This window comes from Plecotus auritus, assembly GCF_963455305.1.
Source record: "Plecotus auritus genome assembly, chromosome: 3".
NCBI classification, from domain to species: Eukaryota; Metazoa; Chordata; class Mammalia; order Chiroptera; family Vespertilionidae; genus Plecotus; species Plecotus auritus.
In genome coordinates, this window is record NC_137772.1 from 62146198 (window position 1) to 62167917 (window position 21720).

General features: G+C 37.3%; 1 protein-coding gene across 27 annotated transcripts in view; it reads left to right on the plus strand.

Moving 5' to 3' along the window:
• The window catches only part of MYCBP2 (MYC binding protein 2), a 308362-nt gene that overhangs the window by 116835 nt on the left and 169807 nt on the right, over positions 1–21720 (plus strand). For 26 of the 27 annotated variants that reach the window (XM_080658818.1, XM_080658838.1, XM_080658842.1 and 23 more), the window contains 7 exons: positions 7169–7286; positions 11589–11793; positions 12840–12993; positions 15728–15900; positions 17028–17153; positions 17246–17373; positions 21602–21693. In XM_080658818.1, coding sequence (XP_080514944.1) covers positions 7169–7286; positions 11589–11793; positions 12840–12993; positions 15728–15900; positions 17028–17153; positions 17246–17373; positions 21602–21693 — 996 coding nt within the window. Of the gene's footprint in view, positions 1–1863; positions 1978–7168; positions 7287–11588; positions 11794–12839; positions 12994–15727; positions 15901–17027; positions 17154–17245; positions 17374–21601; positions 21694–21720 lie in introns of those variants that run through there. The other variant, XM_080658836.1, reaches the window with a different exon arrangement.

Here is a 21720-nt window from a genome sequence, read left to right on the forward strand (position 1 = left end):
ACACCTGGAGGCTAAATAGCATGCTGTTAAACAATTATTGGGTTACCAAAGAGATCAAAGAAGAAATAAAAAACATCATGGCAACAAATGACAATGAAAACACAACAATCCAAAATCTATGGGACACAGTGAAAGCAGTCTTGAGAGGGAAGTTCATAGCTCCACTGGCCTACCTCAAAAACAAGAAAAAATGGTAATAAATTATCTAACCCTACAACTCAAAGAGTTAGCAACAAAAAAAGCCCAGTGTAAGCAGAAGGAAAGAAATAATAAAGATCAGAGCGGAGATAAAGGACATAGAGACAAAAAAACACACAATAATACAAAAGATCAACAAAACCCAGAGCTGGTTCTTTGAAAGGATACACAAGATTGATAAACCTCTAGCGAGGCTCACTAAGAAGCAAAGAGAGAGGACCCAAATAAACAAAATCAGAAATGAAGGAGGTGAAGTAACAACCGATCCCACAGAAATACAAACAATTATGATAAAATACTATGAACATCTCTGTTCCAAGATCCGTGATTCTTAATCGTGGCTGCACACTAAATTTACTTGGGCAACTTCAGAAATACCATGTACAGATTCTACAGCTAGAATTTCTAAGAGGTTTGTGTTGGGGGTAAGGGTTGGTATTAGAGGCAGCTAGTGCAGTCCTATGTAGAATGGCAGCATCTGTCTTTTAAAAACTCCAGATTCTAATGCTCGTCTAGAATTGAGAACTCCTGTTTGTCCATAGAGGATGGGGTCAGGTTCATTTGCAATGCACATAAAATAAGGATGAAATAGAGTGTCCTCAGTTACTTTGATGAATGTTGTTGCTAATAAGGGATGATTGAGGTATAATTGAGTTGAACTTCTCACTAAAAGGACCAGAGCAACATACATTTGACATTATTGTCAAGAGGTTTGTAAGATTATCACAATCTTAATGACAAATACTGTGCTTGTAAAGAGAGCAAAAGGTCTTTGGCAAAATTACTTTTATCAAATGTTACTGGATGTGACATTGGATATTGGACACTGCATATGACCCAATATAAATGGCTTGCAGGGTTGAGCAATTACTTTCACAGGTGTTAGAGGCAGCAGATATTTTGCTTCACCTTTGAATGGCCTCACTGATATGTAGATACTGAGTCAGGGCTTATAGTTTGTGTGGAAGAGAATTTAGCAAGTAAGTTTTTGTTCTGTTTCTCACTGAAGACTAACGACATAGAACAAGAGGGTTTATTATTATAACATCAGTGTTGCTGCTGTTATTTAGCTGGTGATTATTTTGTGAGTCATGATATAAACCGGGAAAGGTGCATTGTAGTTAGACATGATGGAGCATCGATCATGTGTGCAGCAAGGAGGGCAATTCTCCACAGATCAGACTGTACTTGGTTGTCATTCCACAGAAAATTGGTGAATCGTTGTATTTCGTGGTCTTGACTTCTTGGAAGGGAAATTGTGAAAATCATGACTATAATCAAATCACAGACCTCTGATAACTGTGAAATATGAAGAATGAACAGCATAAGCCAAGATCCTGCCACACCATATTGAGGTATAATGGCTGTTGAAAGGGAAGGTGCTCATGTCAGCTTTTAATATGAAGAGGTTACCCAAAAACTTGACCTCATGGTCCTGATTATATCAATGAGCACCATTCCTTGATTAGCAGTGACTTGTTCAGGTGATAATACCAACAATCTTCTAAGTATGTTAAATATCATGAATATGATAGCTTTTGGTGTTGAAAATAAAATATTAGGATTTGTTAAGAAAATTAAACTCTAGTGAGATTTGCTTTAACTGCCTAAAGTTGTTCTTTTCTAATGTGTAAATGTCCACTTCTGTTTCCATTGATTGAGTTGTAACTGTAAGGTTGAATATATGTGCTGTGTGGAGAGCTACGATGGATAGCCCAGTGAAATAATGCCTACACACTGTGCCTGGTGGATTAAGCAATTATTCAAACCATTTCTGCTGTAAGCATTCTAGTTACCCTCTTTGTCTAGATGTATTAGGACTTGGAAGGCAGGAGTGAAGAGCTGGGTTATTAATTCATAAAGGAATTGATCCACTTTTATGGAGGAGCAATCCCAAGAGGAACAAAGTCCCTATAGCATGCATATTAACTACCACAAAGCAAAACATTTATAGACAGTTGGAATAGTGTAGAGTTGGTGAGTCTTTTTTTAAGTTTCCAGTAATCAAGTGCTTTTAACTGCAATTTATTGTATAGCACACATTGATAATGTGTGATTAATGTCAGATAAATATTGCAGTGTGCATGATGATAAAGATAAATATTATTCATATTCTCTTTATTTAATGTATTGACTTGCTAAAATTACTGAGCTCAATCTCTAATTTGGGTCCTGATTCTATCACTTGGTACCTATATAACCTTGGCCAAGTTATATGACTTTCCTATGTCTCATTTGCTTTCTCTATTAAATGGGAGTAAGTATATTTGCCTCAGAAGGTGGTTGTGAGAATTCAGTGAGATGATGTATGTTATTTACTTAGCAGAGGACATAGCCCATGGTAAGTGCTCAATAAATGTTAGCTGTTATTATTGTCACTTTTTAAAGTGAATGTAAGAAAAGTTTATGATGCTTTTATACATTCACTGATGACATGAATCTACCAACCCACTTTTTTGCTTATTTAGTCCAATATGCTTCTAAATTTCTGAATTCCAAATTCTTTTACCATTTTCAATAAATTTAAACCTGGATGTTGGGAAATAGACTGTATAGTTTAGATGTTTTTATTCTACTTTCCAATAGAATTTTGCTAGTTTTTATAATGTTTCTGAGTTTTATCTTTTTCTTGCTATATGAGCTCCTTCTGCATTAATATTCTATACCATCATTGTGTCTGGAACAATTTAGACAAGGTTCAAATTTTTGCTTCATCTCTTACCAACTATATGACTGTAATTTACTAAGCCTTAGTTTAAATAAAGATTGTTGAGGAATTAATATGGTATATGTAAAGTGCCTGGCATGCACCTACACACACACGCACACACACACGCACAATTTTTCTCTTCTGCTCTTCCTGTGTTTTCCAAATCTACACTAATAAAAGAGAAACATGGAAATTACTGTCACTCCGCTATGCTACCAGCCAATCAGTGAATATGCAAATTAACCTGAAAATATGCCCCCCCCCCCCCCCCCCTGCTCCGGGCCTGTGCGGGTCAGAGAAGTCAGGCACCAGCGCCTGAGGATGGCTGTAGCCCGGGACAAAGAAGCCACCTGCCCTGTGATCCCAGGCCGCAGACAGCAGCAGAAGCCTCACGTCCACCTGCCCTCCTGGGGGAGACGGAGAAACCAGGCCTCAGCGCCTGAGGCTGGCTGCAGCCCGGGAGATGAAGAAGCCACCTGCCCCCTGATCCCAGGCCAAAATACAGCACTTGCAGCTGCAGCCCAGGCGAAGCCACCTGCCCACCATTACCTGCGGCTGCAGCCGGCCTGGGCGCCTATGGCTGACCAGAGGGAGGGAAGCCCGGATCCCGGGTGCCTGTGGTCGGCTGGAGGAGGGAATCCTGGGTCCTGGATGCAGGGCTGAGGCAGAGGTGGTTAGGGGAAATCAAGCCAGCAGGGGAGCAGTTAGGGACAATCAAGTTGGCAGGCAGGAGAAGTTAGGGGCAATCAGGCAGGCAGGCGAGTGGTTAGGAGCCAGCAGTTCTGGTTCTGGATTGTGAGCGGGATGTCCCACTGCCGGTTATCCCCTGAGGGGTCCCAGATTAGAGAGGGTGCAGGCCGGGCTGAGGGACACCCTTCCCACTCCCCCTCTCCCCTGTGAATGAATTTCGTGCACCGGGCCACTAGTAATTTAATAAATGGGCTCACTAGCATCAGGGAAAGCGATCAAAGACTATGTATTAGAAGACCTGCCACCAACTCTTGGAAAAATCTTTTAAGGTCTTCAGATCTACTCATAGAGTTATTTTAGCAATCAATGATATATTTTATGTAGAAGTGTGAAGGGATAATTGTTTATTTGCCAAACTCTCCATATCTCAGAGTTGAGAACTATTTTACCTTTCACTACTGTTCTTAGCTGTATTACTCCATTATAAAATAAAATAAAATAAAATAAAATAAAATAAAATAAAATAAAATAAAATAAAATAAAATAAAATAAAATAAAACAACCACTAGTGCTCTTTTGAGGCATGGCCATTCTGCTCTTCTTCCCTTTTATTACCTACCAACCTTTCAGTCATTGCCTTTCATTCATTGAAAATTTAGTGTCTGCCTCATAGTGTTTTCTCAGTCTGAGTTTTGTCACACTCATGAGTGACTTCAATATCTATGTGAATGACACCATACAATATAATTATATGATACCCTTATATCTAGTAAACTTTACTTCCACATTCATTATGGTTATTCCCAGCACCCATCTTGAATCTGGCACAGCCCAAACTCTGAATTCTTAAGTTTACACAACCATAATCTGATCACAATTTCTCCTTCTTTTACTTAGCTTTACTTAACTTTAGTTGGCCATTGACATTAACAGTACTCATTTCCCTAAAGCCCTCTGATTTTTACTCTTTCACCCTTTTCATTTTACCTAAGTTAGAGATTATTTATTCTCTTCACTTATACTCTTACCAGTATCCTCAATTCCCTTACCCTCTTGGTCTTGATGTTAAAGCATGGCAAAACTCCAGGCATAAATCAATCTGTCGATATTTTTCATATCTAACTTAGGTTTCAGAAAAAAATATACACATGTATAGTTTCTTATATGGTTTCCAGATTCAATTAATTTCACTATGATGGGCAGTAATCCTCCTGTTTTGTAGTTTTAAACTATTTGGTTTAAGATCTTTTGAGAATTTGATGAAAGATATGTGCTCTCTTTTCAGAATAAATAGATATAAGAACATATACACAGAAATTGACTTACAGATTTAGGAGATTCACAGATCTCCTGAAGCTCATTAAAAGGCTTCCCAGAAGCCCTTTGGATCAGGTTTAAAAACTTCTGATCTCGGTACTTTATTTGTTCCATTCAGCATCGTACCTTTTCTGTAATCTTCAGATTCTCTGCTCACCTACTTCCTTTTTCATCTCAGCACATGACCGCTATTAGAACAAAAATAAAAACTGTTAGTTGGGAAATTCTTTAACCCGCCAACTCTACAAACACACTTGCATCCATACTACTACTTTGCTACTTTTTAATGTAATATTTATGAAGCCTATCTATACATTTTCCTTAGGGATCAAGTTCTGTTTCTCGTCTCCTCTCTGACCTCATTATTTAGCCTCATTATTTTTACTCTTTTAAACTTCTTCAACTCTCCATCATTTTAAAGGACCAAAGTCTTTCCTTCAACTTCATTTTCCCTTTAGTTCAGTGGTTCTCAACCTTTCTAATGCCGCGACCCTTTAATACAGTTCCTCATGTTGTGGTGACCCCCAACCATAAAATTATTTTTGTTGCTACTTCATAACTGTAATTTTGCTACTGTTAATGAATCGTAATGTAAATATCTGTGTTTTCTGATGGTCTTAGGCGACCCTGCTAGCCGTTCTCAACCTGTGGGTCGTGACCCACAGGTTGAGAACCACTGCTGTAAAGCCTAAGACCATCATTAACAGTAGCAAAATTATAGTTATGAAGTAGCAAATGAATTAACCATTAATTAACAGTAGCAAAATTACACTTATGAAGTAGCAATGAAAATAATTTTATGGTTGGGGGTCACCACAACATGAGGAACTGTATTAAAGGGTCGCGGCATTAGAAAGGTTGAAAACCACTGCTCTAAAGCATTTGGGCATGTAGATTATTTCCCCCTTCTTGAAACCTTCTTTTCCAATAACTCACTTCATTTTCCAGAATTCATTATTTCTCATTGGTATGTCCTAGATTTCTACTAGTTTTTCTTTCTCTGTCCATACTGACAGCGTTAGAAGAGATTCAGAATGAAAACCAGGATTTCTTCTTTTCTCTTTTTAATCATCATCATTCATTCTCATAGCTTAAGAATGTTACCACCATGTACCTTGTTGCATAAGCAAAAATCCTTCCTGGCCTCATATCAATTATTTGCCAAGTCTAATCAGTTATTATTTTTTTACATAGCTGTCAAGTTCATTCATTGTTTTCAGTCCACTCTGTTCCTAGTTTGTACCTTCATCTTAATTCACCCAGTTATTGTGAATTTTTTAAAACTAGGTTTCCAGCTGTTAATCTTGCCTCTTTCAATTCATTTTTCATTGCAGCCTGAAAAATTATTAAAAATATATTTTATATAATTTTGAAAGTTTAAAATATAATAACATTGTCTCAAAATTGAGCCCTTCTGTTATGTATGGATTATTTGTATAGTGATGATTGTTCTAATTACAGATAATGATTACTAAAAATGGTTAATAAATGTTAGAGTGATACAAGAATGGATCTAAGGATGTTATTTATCATAATTGTTATCATTCATTATGTTAACTGTGTGTCAAGCACTTGACATGTGAGCTTCCTTATTGTTCATAAGAACCCTATGGATTATTATCCTCTGTGTTATAACAGAGAAAAATGAAATGCAGAAAGGATGAGTAACTTGTTCAAAGTCATGGTCATGTTGGTGTTACTTGTTGGAGCCAGGATTCACACCATATCTCTAAGCTTAAGCTTTTAGCAACTGCTGCATAGCCTCTCATGATACTGCATTCTGATTCATTAACTACTGTGTTAAAATCTTAAGTTATAGCCCAGTGAAGAAAAATAGAAAAGAGGACATAAAATCAGTTGTTTCTTATAGTTCCTGGATTGAATTCCTGCATGATTATATCATCCAACAAATATTTACAGAGATCTCCAACAATGCTATTCACTGTTAAAGATTAAAGAAATTTTCTTCTACAACAAAAGTAGCACCAGTCTTTCAGAACAATTAAAAATTGTGTCTATAATTAGGATAATAAATTCAGAAAATCTTTAAAATAATCTCCTTAAAATCAGTGATTATGTCATTTTCATCTTTGTATCCAGAGCACTTAGAATGGAGACAGTAATATAGCACTTAAATAAGTTTTTACTGAATATTCATATTAGTGCCTATTATCTCTTTTCCTTATGCATTGTTTGTTTATTATTTCAGTTGGGTCTTTTAAGATACTGACTTAATTTTTTTTTTTAACCTAGGGGATGTCCCACTCTTGTTCAAGCATTGCCAGGTCCTAGCACACACGTTACTGCAGGCAGCAACCATACGGCAGTACTTTTAATGGATGGACAGGTCTTCACATTTGGAAGTTTTTCTGTAAGGAATTTTTAAAGCATTGATAATATTCATTGTATCATTGTCTTACAATTTGTCTACATGAGCCTTTTTTTCTGGTTTCAGTGAAATTCTTGTATTATAATTACTGCATATGCCTATTTCCTGTCTCTGCCCTCAATACACACAAAACTTGAATGACATTACTTTGAAATAATTTGCTTTTCTAGTTTAGCATTAGAATTTATTGAATTTAATAAATAGCTCTATTATAATTAGAATGTTTATTCCAGGTCAAAGTCCTTTAAGCTTTCAGTAGAGCTAATTCTATTATTTGAAAACTCATTTCTCATCTAATTTGTAAAGATTCATTTTTCTTTAACGTATAGAATTCTATCTTAGAACTTTTTAAAAGTCTAGTTTTCTTATTAGATTTGTTTAAAATTATAGTTTCCTTTTTCTCCTTTCTCCATTAGCCTGTCTGCTTCATTCTCTTTCTCTTGACTACAGTAGAGATCAAGGAACAGCTCCATAAGATTGCTAATAAACCTGTATCATCTCTGACATGGATAAATATTCAGAACTCTGTAACCTAAGTCCTTGGGATGCAATTTGCAACTCTTGATTATTTAAAAATTTTTAAGTGAACTTTAAAAAATCTTTTATTTGGAAATTATTTTAAGCATATAAAAAGGTCGTGTAGTTCCTCTAGTTATGTCCTTGAAAATTTTGAGCTGCTGCCTCTGTGCTGGGAGTGAGTTTATGAGCAAGCGACTTCATGGACCAGCTCTTTAAGGGGAGCATCTCAGTCTCCCACAGCCCTTTGTCTTTCTCAGACATAACCCCCACTGGTCTGACAGCCAAATGTTATGGCTGGTCTCTGGGCTGGGGAGCCCGGTTTGGGGCTGAAACCTCTGAAGCTGTTATCCTTCATGATTTTTTTTTAAAAAATATTTCTTTATTGATTTCAGAGAAGAAGGGAAAGGGAGAGAGATAGAAATATTAATGATGAGAGAGAACAATTGATTGTCTGCCTCCTGCACACCCCCTACTAGAGATGGAGCCCTCAACTTGGTCATGTGCCCTTGGCCAGAGTCGAACTGGGCTGCTGCTCTGTCTGTTGAGCCAAACCGGCTAGGGCCTTCCTGATTCTTAATCGCCACACTGTGGGTGTGGGACCTGCCCAGTCTGCATCTCCACCCTTCCTACCAGTCTAGACGTGATTTCTTCTTTTTATCCTTAGTTATAGGAGCTCTGTTCAGCTAGTCTTCAGGTTATCAGTGATTGTTGTTTTAGAATTTAGTTACTATTTTGATGTGCTCCTGGGAGAAGGCTAGCTCAGAGCTTACCTTCTCTGCCCTCTTGACCGGAAGTCTCAAAATCTCTTATTCTTTTTTTACATCTATATAATACTCCACTGTGAATATATACTATAGTTTTTTCAATTAATTTTTTATATAATGACAATTTTATTCAAGATTCTGAAGATTTGCAAATCATAAAACAGGAGCAGGTAACACCCAGAGTATTCTGAAGGAAAGAGAAAAATTGACAGTTTTTTAGTAAAAAGTACATTCTTGAGATGAGTAAGTCCTACAATCTTGGCTTCTGGATTAGTTTTAGATGGCAATCTTCCAGATGTCCAATGGTCTGGACACATGAACATTCTTTCCTAAATTCTTCAGAGCATAATCTATAGGATTTATATACTTATCTCTAGGAATTGATATACACGGAAAAGTTCAAAAGTTCATGTCTTTGAGCTAGTTATGGTAAAATAAAACCTATTCCTCATGTTTCAGGCCATTCTGATTTAAGTGGTTTTTGTTAGTTTTGATCTGGTGATTCAATCAATTTTTCATGCTTGGACATTTAAGTACTTTCCAATATTTTGCAGTGATAGCAATAAATATTGTTAGAGATGTATTTTTGAGGAAAATTTTTAGAAGTAAGATTGCTGGGTTGAAGGTTAAATACCTGTGTAGTTTTGTGAGATATTATCAGTTCCATTCTCTTTTGTATTCTCACCAGCAGTATATGAGGTTGCCTATTTCTCCACAATCTTGTCAACAAAATGTGTTATCATACCTTTTAATTTGCATCAGTCAGATGGGTGGAAAATGGCCCTAAATACTGTGAAGTCTTTTTCTTGTAGCTAGTGCTGTGAACCTTCAAGTCTTTACCCGTATTTAGTTTTCTGACATTAAGGGTAGGATTTTCTTTTTGTGGGGATGCTTTTGTCATTGCCTTTTCTAAGACCTGCATACTCTTCTGCTCTCTTTCTCAAACCCCCACCCCCACCCCCACCCCCTTTGTGCTATCCACTCCGCAGGCTTGCAGTGGCAGGTGGGTGAAGAAAACTCCGTTGAATTAGTTTTTTCCCTCTGGTTACAGATAACTTAAGGTCATGAAATCTGCTTTTTCCTAAAACTGCTGAAGGCTTGGGGTGTGGTTTTATTTGGTCTGTGTCTTGGTTTTGGAGGGAATGTGAGTGGTAATACTTGAAATCAAATAGTCATTATTATCCTCTAGCCCCAAAAGTCCTATTTGTGAACTTTAATGAATTTAAATATGGTTTATTTATAGTCAGGCATCTATCATATTTTTGGTCTGCTTTTCTTAACATTAGTTGGTTGATAGTAAAGGAATAGATATTTAGTTCAATAGTCAATGAAAAATATTTCTTTTCTCTCCCAAAGCATAATATATCCCTGAATATGATGTACTTTGCTCACTGTTTACATTTTTATGCTCTTCTTTTTCTTTGTCAAAAAATAAGGATATGCCGAAACCGGTTTGGCTCAGTGGGTAGAGCGTCGGCCTGCGGACTGAAGGGTCCAGGGTTCGATTCCGGTCAAGGGCATGTACCTTGGTTGCGGGCACATCCCCAGTGGGAGGTGTGCAGGAGGCAACTGATCGATGTTTCTCTCTCATCGATGTTTCTAGCTCTCTATCCCTCTCCCTTCCTCTCTGTAAAATATCAATAAAATATATTTAAAAAAAATAAAAATAAAAAATAAGGATAGTCATTGAAAGAAGCTGGGAATGAACATTGACTTTTTTGGCTTCTTCTCCAGTCACGTGCTTGAATTTTTTTGGCTGCTTCCAGACATTTTACCTTCCCCGGTTTATCAAGGGGTTGAACCAAAAGTGCTTTTACAGTCAATTTATAGCTGTATTTTCTTTCTGTGGTGGTGAAGGAGTAACAACAAAACCCATTAGAAACCTGGTAGTTGGCTGAGAACTAAGCTATTGGCAGTACACAGGCATTTTTTTTCTTTTCTTTTTTCTATTGTTTATAATTCCCATCACTTGTAAATATCCTTGGGTACTATGATGCAGCATTTTCTGCTCTCCAGATGATTTTTGGAAGAGGGACACTATGGGGAGAGAGAAAGATCCTGTGCCAGGGGTAGATAAATATTTACCAATCCATCTACATTCTTTTACAGCTAGTAGCATAGAGAAATTTCCTATTACTTTTCAAATTAAGCTCTTACCTAACCAGGTACTAATAGACAGCAAATAAGTGAGTTAGCAATTATTTGCTTAAGACATCATACCTTATTGTTGATTCTGTTGTTTGTGTTGAACCATAAATGAAATTACTTGATGATCATCTGGAAAAAAAATGTGTTTTTCTAGTTGTATTCACAGTTGTGGTATTTGTCATTTTGGTCTTTTACCCAAATGTTTCCAGATTGTGTGAATTCAATAGATTTTCTGTGATACTGTCAACTTAAAATGTCAAAGTGATTTTTTAAATGAGCTATTTGTAATACTAATCTTTAAGTATATTATATATTTATATAGTTTTCATTTAAATGTAAATGAAGACAGTCACAGTATTTCAGGGAGATTTCTTACATGGAAAAATATTTCAAGTTTGTTATTATTTTTTTAATAATACACTTTGTGCCTGGCCAGCATGGCGCAGTGGTTGAGCATCTATCTGTGAACCAGGAGGTTGCTGGTTTGATTCCTGGTCAGGGCACATGCCCGGGTTGTGAGCTCGATCTTACAGTAGAGGGCGTGCAGGAGGCAGCCAATCAATGATTCTCTCTCATCATTAATGTTTCTATCTCTCTCCCTCTCCCTTCCTCTCTGAAATCAACAAAAATATGTTTTTAAAAAATAATACACTGTGATCTATTAGGGGAAGAATTCCTAGGAATAATGAAAATTATTTTATACCTTTATAAATGTTTGCTATAAATTTCACATGAATTTAATTGATGACTAATAATGTCTCATAGAGCTGTTTTTATCTACTGTCTCACTTTATAAAAATTATAGATTATTTATTCAGGAATACTGTTAATATTGGTGCATTTAATCTTTCAGAAAGGACAGCTGGGCAGACCAATTCTGGATGTGCCATATTGGAATGCAAAACCAGCTCCCATGCCTAACATTGGATCAAAATATGGAAGAAAAGCTACCTGGATAGGTGCAAGTGGGGACCAAACTTTCTTACGAATTGATGAAGCACTTATTAATTCTCATGTGCTTGCTACATCAGAAATTTTTGCCAGTAAACACATAATAGGTAATACCCAAAACAAACTGACATCCCCACCATAAATCCTTATCTTGATTAATAGTAAATGGTTCATTTTTCCCTATTATGAGATATAATCTTATAGTTTTTTGTTTTCTTTGTGTCTGAAGAAATTTAAAAGAAGCTTCTGAGTGTCTTTTTTATATTTGTCTGTTTGCTGGAAGAATGCGATAATTGAGAGATCTAGAAACAAAGTATTTATAAGCTAGAGAGTAGTAGAAATGTGAGCTACATTGTAACCTAATTGAAAGGAGGAATTTTTCTGTATTGGTTCTTAATATATTATAGAAATAAATTTTAGAAGGTTTCATAAGTCAAACTTATCAATCCATACTTGTGTCCATGATAGCATCCTATGTAATAAAAGCCAAGTGACAGAAACGACCACAGCCCCTTACCCCGGCCAGCAGCCCCCCAGCAAGTGGTTATGGGCAATCAGGCAGGCAGGCGAACAGTTAGGGGCAATCAGGGAGGCAGGCAGAGTGGTTATGGGTGATCAGGCAGAGTGCTTAGGGGTGATCAGGCAGGCAGAGGCAGTTAGGGGTGATCAGGCAGGCAGAGTGTTTAGGGGCAATCAGGCAGGCAGAGGCAGTTAGGGGTAATCAGGCAGGCAGAGTGTTTAGGGGTGATCAGGCAGGCAGAGGCAGTTAGGGGCCAGTGTCCTGGATGTTTGGCAGTTGGACATCATCTGAGAGGTCCCGGATTTCAAGAGGGTGTAGGCTGGGCTGAGGCCCTCTGCCCCTCCCCCCCCCCCCCCGCCCCGTCGCCCCTTGTGCACGAATTTGGTGCACCGGGCCTCTAGTTAATTATATAATAGAGTAGTATAGTGTAGAAATTAACAGCATGTGTTGTAGATTTAGACAGCCTGAGATATTAGTCCTAATTCTGCTATTTAAAGGATTTTCGTTATTTAACCTCTTTAAGTTTCAGTTTCTATATCTGTAAAATGAAGAAAATAATTATACTTACCTTATAAGTTGGGGAAATAGAAAAAGGTAATGCATCTTTTAAATATGTAACTATCTTTTCTCAAGGCTTGGTACCTGCTTCTATGTCAGAACCTCCTCCATTTAAATGTCTTTTGATAAATAAAGTGGATGGGAGTTGTAAAACGTTTAATGACTCTGAACAAGAGGATCTGCAAGGATTTGGTGTATGTCTTGATCCTGTGTATGATGTCATTTGGAGGTAAGCTTCTCTGTTTATAAACTAGAGTAGTAAATAAATTTTGATCAAATTCTGTTCTTGTGATACTATGAAATTTATGTATGGATTTTTCATACCTGAGAACTCTCCCGTTTAACTCTTAACTACACTTTTATCATAGTGATTCACAGGGACCCTTACAGTACAGTGTAGTGACTAAGAGCAAGGGTTCTGGGCCAAACTGCCTATAGGTATATTCCAGCTCCACAATTTACTTTCTGTGTGCCTTTGGAAAAGTTATTGTGACTCTGTGTTCCTCACTTTTTTCACTTATAAAATAACTAGAGGCCCAGTGCACAAAAATTTGTGCAAGAGTAGGCCTTCCTTCCCCTGGCTGCTGGCATCGGCTTCCCTCCCTCCAGCTGCCTGCAGGCATCCAGGACCTGGGCCAGCTTCTCCCGGGCCAGCCACAGGCACCCAGGACTGCAGGCAGCTTTCCCCTGGGCTGGCCACAGGCACCTGGCACCGCAGGCAGCTTCCCCCAGACCAGGCCCGGCTTTGTCAGGAAGGACATTTGGTCTATCCAGTCTAATTAGCATATTACCCTTCTATTAGTATAGATAATAGTCAGTCTACTTCCTGGTATGCGAAGTGGGGAACTTAGAACAGAGGCACTTCTATAGTAAGTGCTATAGAAGTGTTTGCTACTGTCTTTATAATTAGAAAGAAGTTTTACTTTCAAGAGTTCTGTTGTCTATTTTAGTCTGTCAGCATTGTTATCTAAAATTGTAAAGAATTCATTCTGTTTATTGATGCCATAAATATCTAATTATTACCAACTCTGTAGCAGAAATTATGCCAAAGATATTCAAGAATAAGATAAGAGCTTGCCCTTCAGGAATGTACATAACTAAATTCCCATATTAGTAGAGAAATATGCAGGGTTATTAAACTCTAGAAATGATAAAAAATGGAAAGGTGGATATAGGTACCCAAGAAATGATATTGCATTTTTCTATAATTTATTGTGCTTTATATACAAAATGAGTAGAGAAAAAAGTTCTCCTCAGAGGTTTTAGCTTTGAATGCTATAGGAATTGTACCCTGCCATTACCAGGGTGGCTCATCAAAGCATTTATTATTTTTTTTCCCCCTCTTGAATAGTTTATTTGGCCTGCATAGGTTAATAGGCCTGAGTTCAGATAAGTTGAAAGGTTGAAGTGGTATGAGTGAGGAGGGAGAAAGACTTTTTCATTGTCTTTCTTCTGCCCTTGCCTGCTTTCATTTCTATCAGTACACCAAGTCTTAAGAGGGATGTTTTTTATCAGTCCTGAGGCCTGCATTCCGAGTAAGGAATTACAGTGCTCTCCAGGTTGCTGATCACCTTACTATCTTATTTGGGCATTTCATTAGAAGTTTTGGAGGCCATAATTGAGTTGAGTAGTGCTTTTGGATCTCCCTGGAAGCTTTATACAATATAAATTATATAACAAGAGACTAGAGGTGAGTCATGTGTACTAATTCTTATAAAGACAATGAGGTACTAAGAACCAAAATTAGAGTGTTTATAGTGCTATGGAATGGATAGAATGGCGGGGATAGAGAAGTGAATTGTGTTCAGCTAGAATTATTTACTGATTAAAAGTCAATATACAAGAGATTTAGTTTTATTTTTTATATTCCTTATATGTTTTATTTTTAAATGAAGTAAATTTGCATTAACAAAAAGTAAAAATTGGCAGTTTGCAATTTGTTTCTAGGTACATTCAGTAAATTAGAAATGCATTTTCTAAACTAGATTATAGTAGAACTAAAATTCTAAACAGCCATTTCCCTGGGGTCTTAGCAGAACTCCGAAGTGTGAAGTGTAGTGTACAGTTAGTTGAACCTTGCCTTTTTCACAAATGGTGGCAATGGGACAGATGATCTTAAATACCTTGCCAGGTCCTTGACCCAAAATAGAGATTAAAAGATGAAGGACAGTCTTCTCTGTGTTTTAGTAAACTAGCTAGAAGACATTTTTCTTTTATTAGCATCAGACTTTCATTTTATTATCCTAACTTCTGGCTGCTTTGTGTTTTTTAGTAGGGTATTTGTGTTTTACAACTCTTAAGGCATTTTGGATTTCTTAAAATTTTTACTAGAGGCCCAAGGCACAAAATTTGTGCAAGAGTAGGCCTTCCCAAACCCAGCTGCCTTGGCCCTTGCAGCCCCGGCTGCCTCGGCCCTTGCAGCCCTGGCTTCACCCAGAAGGGTCGTTCCATTGTTCGACCGGGTCGATTCGCATATTACGCTTTTATTATTATAGATTGCTGCTTTACTGTTAGTAAGGTTGAACATCTGCATAATTCTGTTTGTGCTTGCTTTTCGAGAACAATATTCCATGTCTTTTGACCACTTTTGATTGTCTCTTACTGGCTTTCAGGAGCTTTTATAATTGTGGATATTGTTTTGTCTCATACTTTCTTTTGACATGTCCTTTGTCTTACAACTTTTAAAATGGAATTTTATTGTGCACATGCTTCATACCTATATGTATGCATCAGTTACGTATATTGTTGTTCTATATTCATGAAGTATTATGATCTATATTGCTATATTGTTTAAATTGTTTTACTTATAAGTGACATAAATTCTTTATATGTTTAGTTCAGATATGGAAAATAATGAGCTACATTTGTCCTGTTTAAACTACCTTTTTCTCTTTGTATCATCAATTATGTTTTAGAAATGAAACTGTATGTTGAGGTGCTGTAATTATTCTCTCTCTTGAAAGGTTTCGACCAAATACTAGAGAACTGTGGTGTTACAATGCAGTGGTTGCTGATGCCAGACTTCCTTCTGCAACAGACATGCAGTCCAGATGCAGTATTCTAAGTCCTGAACTTGCATTACCAACAGGATCAAGGGCTTTCACCACCCGATCTCATGCAGCTTTGCACATTCTAGGTAGGGTTCCTATATGATGATCAGATAATTTTAGCTAATTTTCATTGTGTGCCTGGTATTTTTAAAGATAATTTAATTTTGTATATTATTTTGTCATGTTTTTTAAATAATATGCTAGATGTAAAATAGGTTATATACTATTAAGAGATTTATCCTACAGAAAATAATACCTCAAACTTGTACCAACACCATGAAAGATTCATATATGCCAAATATAAAGCAGCCTGGATATAATTTTCCAATATAACTATTATAGATTTTTAAAACTAATTTTAGCTCAACCCCAATACATAAAGTTTAGAGATCTACACTGGATATTCAAATGTAAAAGTATATTTAATTTATATACATTATTTTAAAATAAATTCTATAAAATATTATATTAATTTTATAGATACAACTTCTCTTTATACAATACAGTTTTCCACAGCACATCAACTTCATTTCTATTTAATAAATTTGGGATATAGCATTCTCTCTCTCTTTATATATATGTGTATATGTGCATATATATGTGTATATATATGTTTATATGTGCATATATATATATGAGCTATTGTAGAAATTTTTATACTTTTACACATAACTACTTATTCCGTTGCTTTAAAAATACCCTTAAAAATATTTAATTATGTTTATATAGAATTTTCAATTGTGAAATCATATTTCTAACCATAATTACTAGATCACAAATATAATTGCTTGCTTCTTTTTTCACAAATTTCATCTGGTAACCATTGTAAACATCCAGAACTAAGGTCAGTTAAGGTTATCTCAGGCTAATGTGTCTTCTTCAAATAGTATTTTAAGAATGAAACTAAAATAATTCAGAGTTTCATAAAAGGAAGAAATTTGTAAGGACTCAAAGATTAAGCACTTTCATCTTTTCAGAGATACAGTTTTGTGCAGTACATTGTCATACAGTGTATTTTTAAATATAATAATGACCCAATGGAGAGTGTTTATTCAATGCATATGTCCATGAAATGCTGTTCAAGGCTTAGAATACATTTGTTGAGCACACTTATAGTTTATTATTTTAATTTATCCCCTATAGTATCTCATCTCATTGATATTATGGGAGATTATAATTTCAAGGAATTGAATTCTTGCTTATTTGTTTTTAGGTTGTCTTGATACCTTGGCAACTATGCAGGATTTAAAAATGGGTGTTACAAGTACAGAGGAGGAGACTCAAGCAGTAATGAAGGTTTATTCCAAAGAAGATTATAGTGTAGTGAACAGGTTTGAAAGTATGTATATTTACATTTAGGAGATATTGTCTTCTAACTGAAATATGTCTGACTATTTTAAAACATGAATTATCTTTTTTTTTTTTTTTTAGGTCATGGAGGGGGCTGGGGTTACTCTGCTCATTCAGTAGAAGCTATACGTTTTAGTGCTGACACTGATATTTTACTTGGTGGCCTTGGTCTGTTTGGTGGTAGAGGAGAATATACTGCTAAAATTAAGGTAAGCAGTTCATTGACACTGTTGCCCTTTTTGTTTGAAGATGTTAATTTTGACTTGGTTCATTGTTTTACATATTGCTTTTTTTAAAAAGAACTTGCAAAAACTGGTAAAATCTCTAAGTATTAATACTTATTACTAAAATCTTATCCTATATAATAAAGAGGTAATAGGCAAATTGACCATCACTCCAACCCACAAGATGGCTGCCCCCATGTGGTCAAAGATGGCCGCCCGCATGTGGACACAAGATGGCCAGCAGGGGAGAGCAGTTGTGGGGATCAGGCCTGCAGGGGAGGGCAGTTGGGGTCAACCAGGCCAGCAAGGGAGGGCAGTTAGAGGTGACCAGGCTGGCAGGGAAGGGCAGTTAGGGACTATTGGGCCGGCAGGGGAGCAGTTAGGCATTGAACAGGCTGGCAAGGGAGTGGTTAGGGGTGATCAGGCTGGCAGGCAGAAGTGATTAAATGGGCAGTTGGACATCCCTCAAGGGGTCCCAGATTGGAGAGGGTGCAGGCTGGGCTGAGGGACACCCCCCCCCCCACACACACACACCCCTGTGCACGAATTTCGTGCACCGGGTCTCTAGTGTACAATAATACTAAGTCATTAATTCATTAAAAACTTAAAAGTTAAGTAAGAAGGGATCAAATAAGTGAAAGATGATTTTTTTAATAGCCTTGCCAGATATAGTAATGTTGGTTTCAGATCCTTGCTTTTCATTACCTTGAATACTTCATGCCATTCCCTTCTGACCTGTAGAGTTTCTGATGAGAAATCATTTACAGCCTTATGGGAACTCCTTTGTAGGTAACTAACTGCTTTTCTTTTGCTGCCTTTAAGATTCTCTCTTTGTTTTTAATGTTTGGAATTTTAATTATGAAGTGTCTGGGCATGGACCTGTTTGGGGACTCTCTGTGCCTCCTGGACTTTTGTGACTTTTTTCTTCACCAGGTTTGGGATGTTTTCTGCCATTATTTCTTGAAACAGTTTCTCTATCCCTTGCTCACTTCCTTCATCTCTTGGTACTTCTCTGATGCAAATATTGGTATGTTTCATGGTGTCCCACAGCTCCCTTAATCTGTCCTCCTGTTTTTCAATTGTTTTTTTACTTTTTGGTTCTCTGATTGAGTGATTTTCTCTACCCTGTTTCCTTATTCACTGATACAATCCTTGATTTCCCCTAACCTGCTGTGTATTCCTTCCAATGTGTTCTTTATTAGTGGTATGTCATTCTTCATTTCTGACTTGACTTTTATTTGTTACCATATATTTTCTCATGCTATTGAGCATCTTTGCCATCATTATTCTAAACTCTATATCTGATAAATTTCTTAGCTCTATTTCATTTAGCTATTTTTCTGGAGAATTCTCTTGTTCTTTCATTTGGGGCTTGTTTTTTTGTCTCCCCATTTTGGCTGCCTATTTGGGTTTGTGTCCGTGTATTAGATAGATCTGCTATGAATCCCAATCTCTAGTGCAGGACAGTATCAGAAGCTGTTTGTGACTGGCCCAGAGTACCTTTTTTGGATCTATCAGCAATCCACAGTTGTGGCTCTGTCAGCTGGGACTGGAAACTTTTGGAAAGGACCAATATGTGCACCAATGTCTGCTTTTCCTAACCCCGACCCCTCATTTAGATCAGGCAAAGACTCAAAGCCTCCAGAGATCCACATCTCTCTGTTGTCTGATTATTATTCAGTTTTGATTAGTCTGAGGCTTTCCACCACAGGGTGGAGCAAGAGGTTTTACAACAGGGTGGGGCAGTTGCATGTGCCTGCAGGCTGGTTGTTAGTCTCTTAATGGGCCTCCGGAACTCCACAGCAGGGGTCCTCAAACTTTTTAAACAGGGGGCCAGTTCACTGTCCCTCAGACCATTGGAGAGCCGGACTATAGTTTAAAAAAAAAACTATGAACAAATTCCTATGTGCACTGCGGGCCCGGGATGAGTCGGCTGCTAAGCAGGACAGGCAGCAGCACCCGGCGGGCCGGATAAATGTCCTCGGCGGGCCGCATGTGGCCCGCGGGCCGTAGTTTGAGGACGCCTGCTCCACAGGGTGGGCAAAGGGGTTTCCAATAGGGTGGAGCAATTGATTCCCCTTCAGGCAAAACTGCTTGGATGGTAAAGGTCTCTAGAGAAAGATGTCCTTTGCAGTATGAAGAATAATTCAGCACAAGAAATCAGGGTGTCTGCTTTCTGAGCTCTAACCCCAGAGTCCCCACCTCTGGCTTTTGCTCACACAGCTCCATTCCACTCTGCCCTCCCTCTGTCAGAGCCCAAGGTGAGCAGCTACAAACCAGATTTTGTGGCTTGGCCCTTTAAGAGAGTGCTTGCATTTCCAGCCCTTATTTTTTGTTTGTATCATTCACCCCTGTATGCCCAGTTCCTAGAACTGTATGTATTCAAAGAGATTTGTTGAAAATAAGCAAGGGAGCTAGGTTGGGGCAACTTATTAAGGAGTTTTATATCATGTTGCAAAGACAGAAATGAGAAACTGCTACATAATTTTAAGGAAGTATGCTGATCAGATGTTCATTTTAAAACATTAAAAGAAGAAACCCTCAGCTTTGCGGAATATGGATTAGAGCAAGGAGAGAAAGGAAATAAGACTAATTACTTGTTATTGAGCTATTCTAGCTAGTACCAGTGGATATGGGTGAACCGACAAGCTTTGGTGCCAGGAATGGAATGGACATAGTGATGGTAGAGAGGTATGAAAAAAGAGAGCATTTCAGGTCTCTTCTCTCAGTAACTAGTGAAGAATGATAGTGCCATTTATCAGAACGTGGAAGGCAGGAGGAGGGAGAGATGAGTCACTTCAGAATGAGTGAGATGGAGCTGCTGGGAGGAATCATTGGATTGTGGAGGTTAAGATCTGCGCTGGAGATGGATTTCAAATTATTAACATACCAGAGGCCCAAAGCACGAAATTTGTGCAAGAGTAGGCCTTCCTTCCCCCTACTGCTGGCATCGGCTTCCCTCTGGCACCCGGGACCCAGGCTTCCCTTGCAGACCCGGCTTTGTCTGGAAAGTCGTCCAGAAGGACATCTGGTCTAATTAGCATATTATGCTTTTATTATTATAGATAATTGAAAAATGAAGACATGCACACAATAATTGTCCAGTAAATTTTAATCCTCCTTTCTTTTCCTTCTGAGTATTTTATCCACCTTTTTTTATAGTTTGCCTGCTATAATTCTTCAGAGAAATAGGGAATATTTTATATGTATTAGTTCATTAAAAAAATAAACTCTTCCTCATAATTCTCTATTTTTACTTGATCTCATAACCTTTGCTAATTTGATAACTTCTCTTTTATTCCTTTACTCAGAGACTCTGAGTCCTCTCCTTTTTTATAACCATTTTATTCACACTCTTCATCTCTCCTTTTCCCATGCCATATTATTTTGGACTGTTTTTTCATTACATGTGTTTTAAGGATTTTTATTTTCTGTTATTTCTCTCTCTCTCCATAGCTAACATTTTCTAGCCTTTTTTGCTGGGTATTTTTCTGAGCATTTTCCCACAAATATTATTCCATTTAATTTTCACACTTATTATTGAAGTAGGCTGTGTTAGTATCCATCTCTCTTTTTTTTAAAAAAATATATTTTATTGATTTTTTTACAGAGAGGAAGGGAGAGGGATAGAGAGTTAGAAACATCGACGGGAGAGAAACATCGATCAGCTGCCTCCTGCACACCCCCTACTGGGGATGTGCCTGCAACCAAGGTATATGCCCTTCACCGGAATCGAACCTGGGACCTTTTAGTCTGCAGGCCGATGCTCTATCCACTGAGCCAAACCAGTTAAGGCTCCATCTCTTTTTTATGGATAATAAAACTGGGTCCTAGGATCTCTAAGCTAGTAAATCTTGAATTAAGATTCAACCTCCCTTTGATATATACTTTGGTTGAGTGCTCTCTTTCAAATTTATAAACTTCTCTCCTTCAGAGGTTTATGTTTGGTACTGAACTATTTGGAGCACTTGACATAAATAGTTGAATATATAAGGAAGAAAATCAGATTAATATGGACTGTAAGTCATGGTATGTGTTTCTTGACTTAATTATATATGTCTGTATATTTAATAACATTTTAAAAGAGGTGCTCTGATTTTTCACATTTTATAGTGTCCAGAAAATATTGACACATGCAAAATTATAAGCATATTATTCAGCAGATTTATGTTACTGAAAGATTGAGCACAGTATGTTTTTCTCCTTTTCCCAGCTGTTTGAGTTGGGTCCTGATGGAGGAGATCATGAAACTGATGGAGACCTTCTTGCAGAGACTGATGTGTTGGCTTATGACTGTGCTGCTAGGTAATGATTACTTCATTATTCAGTGTA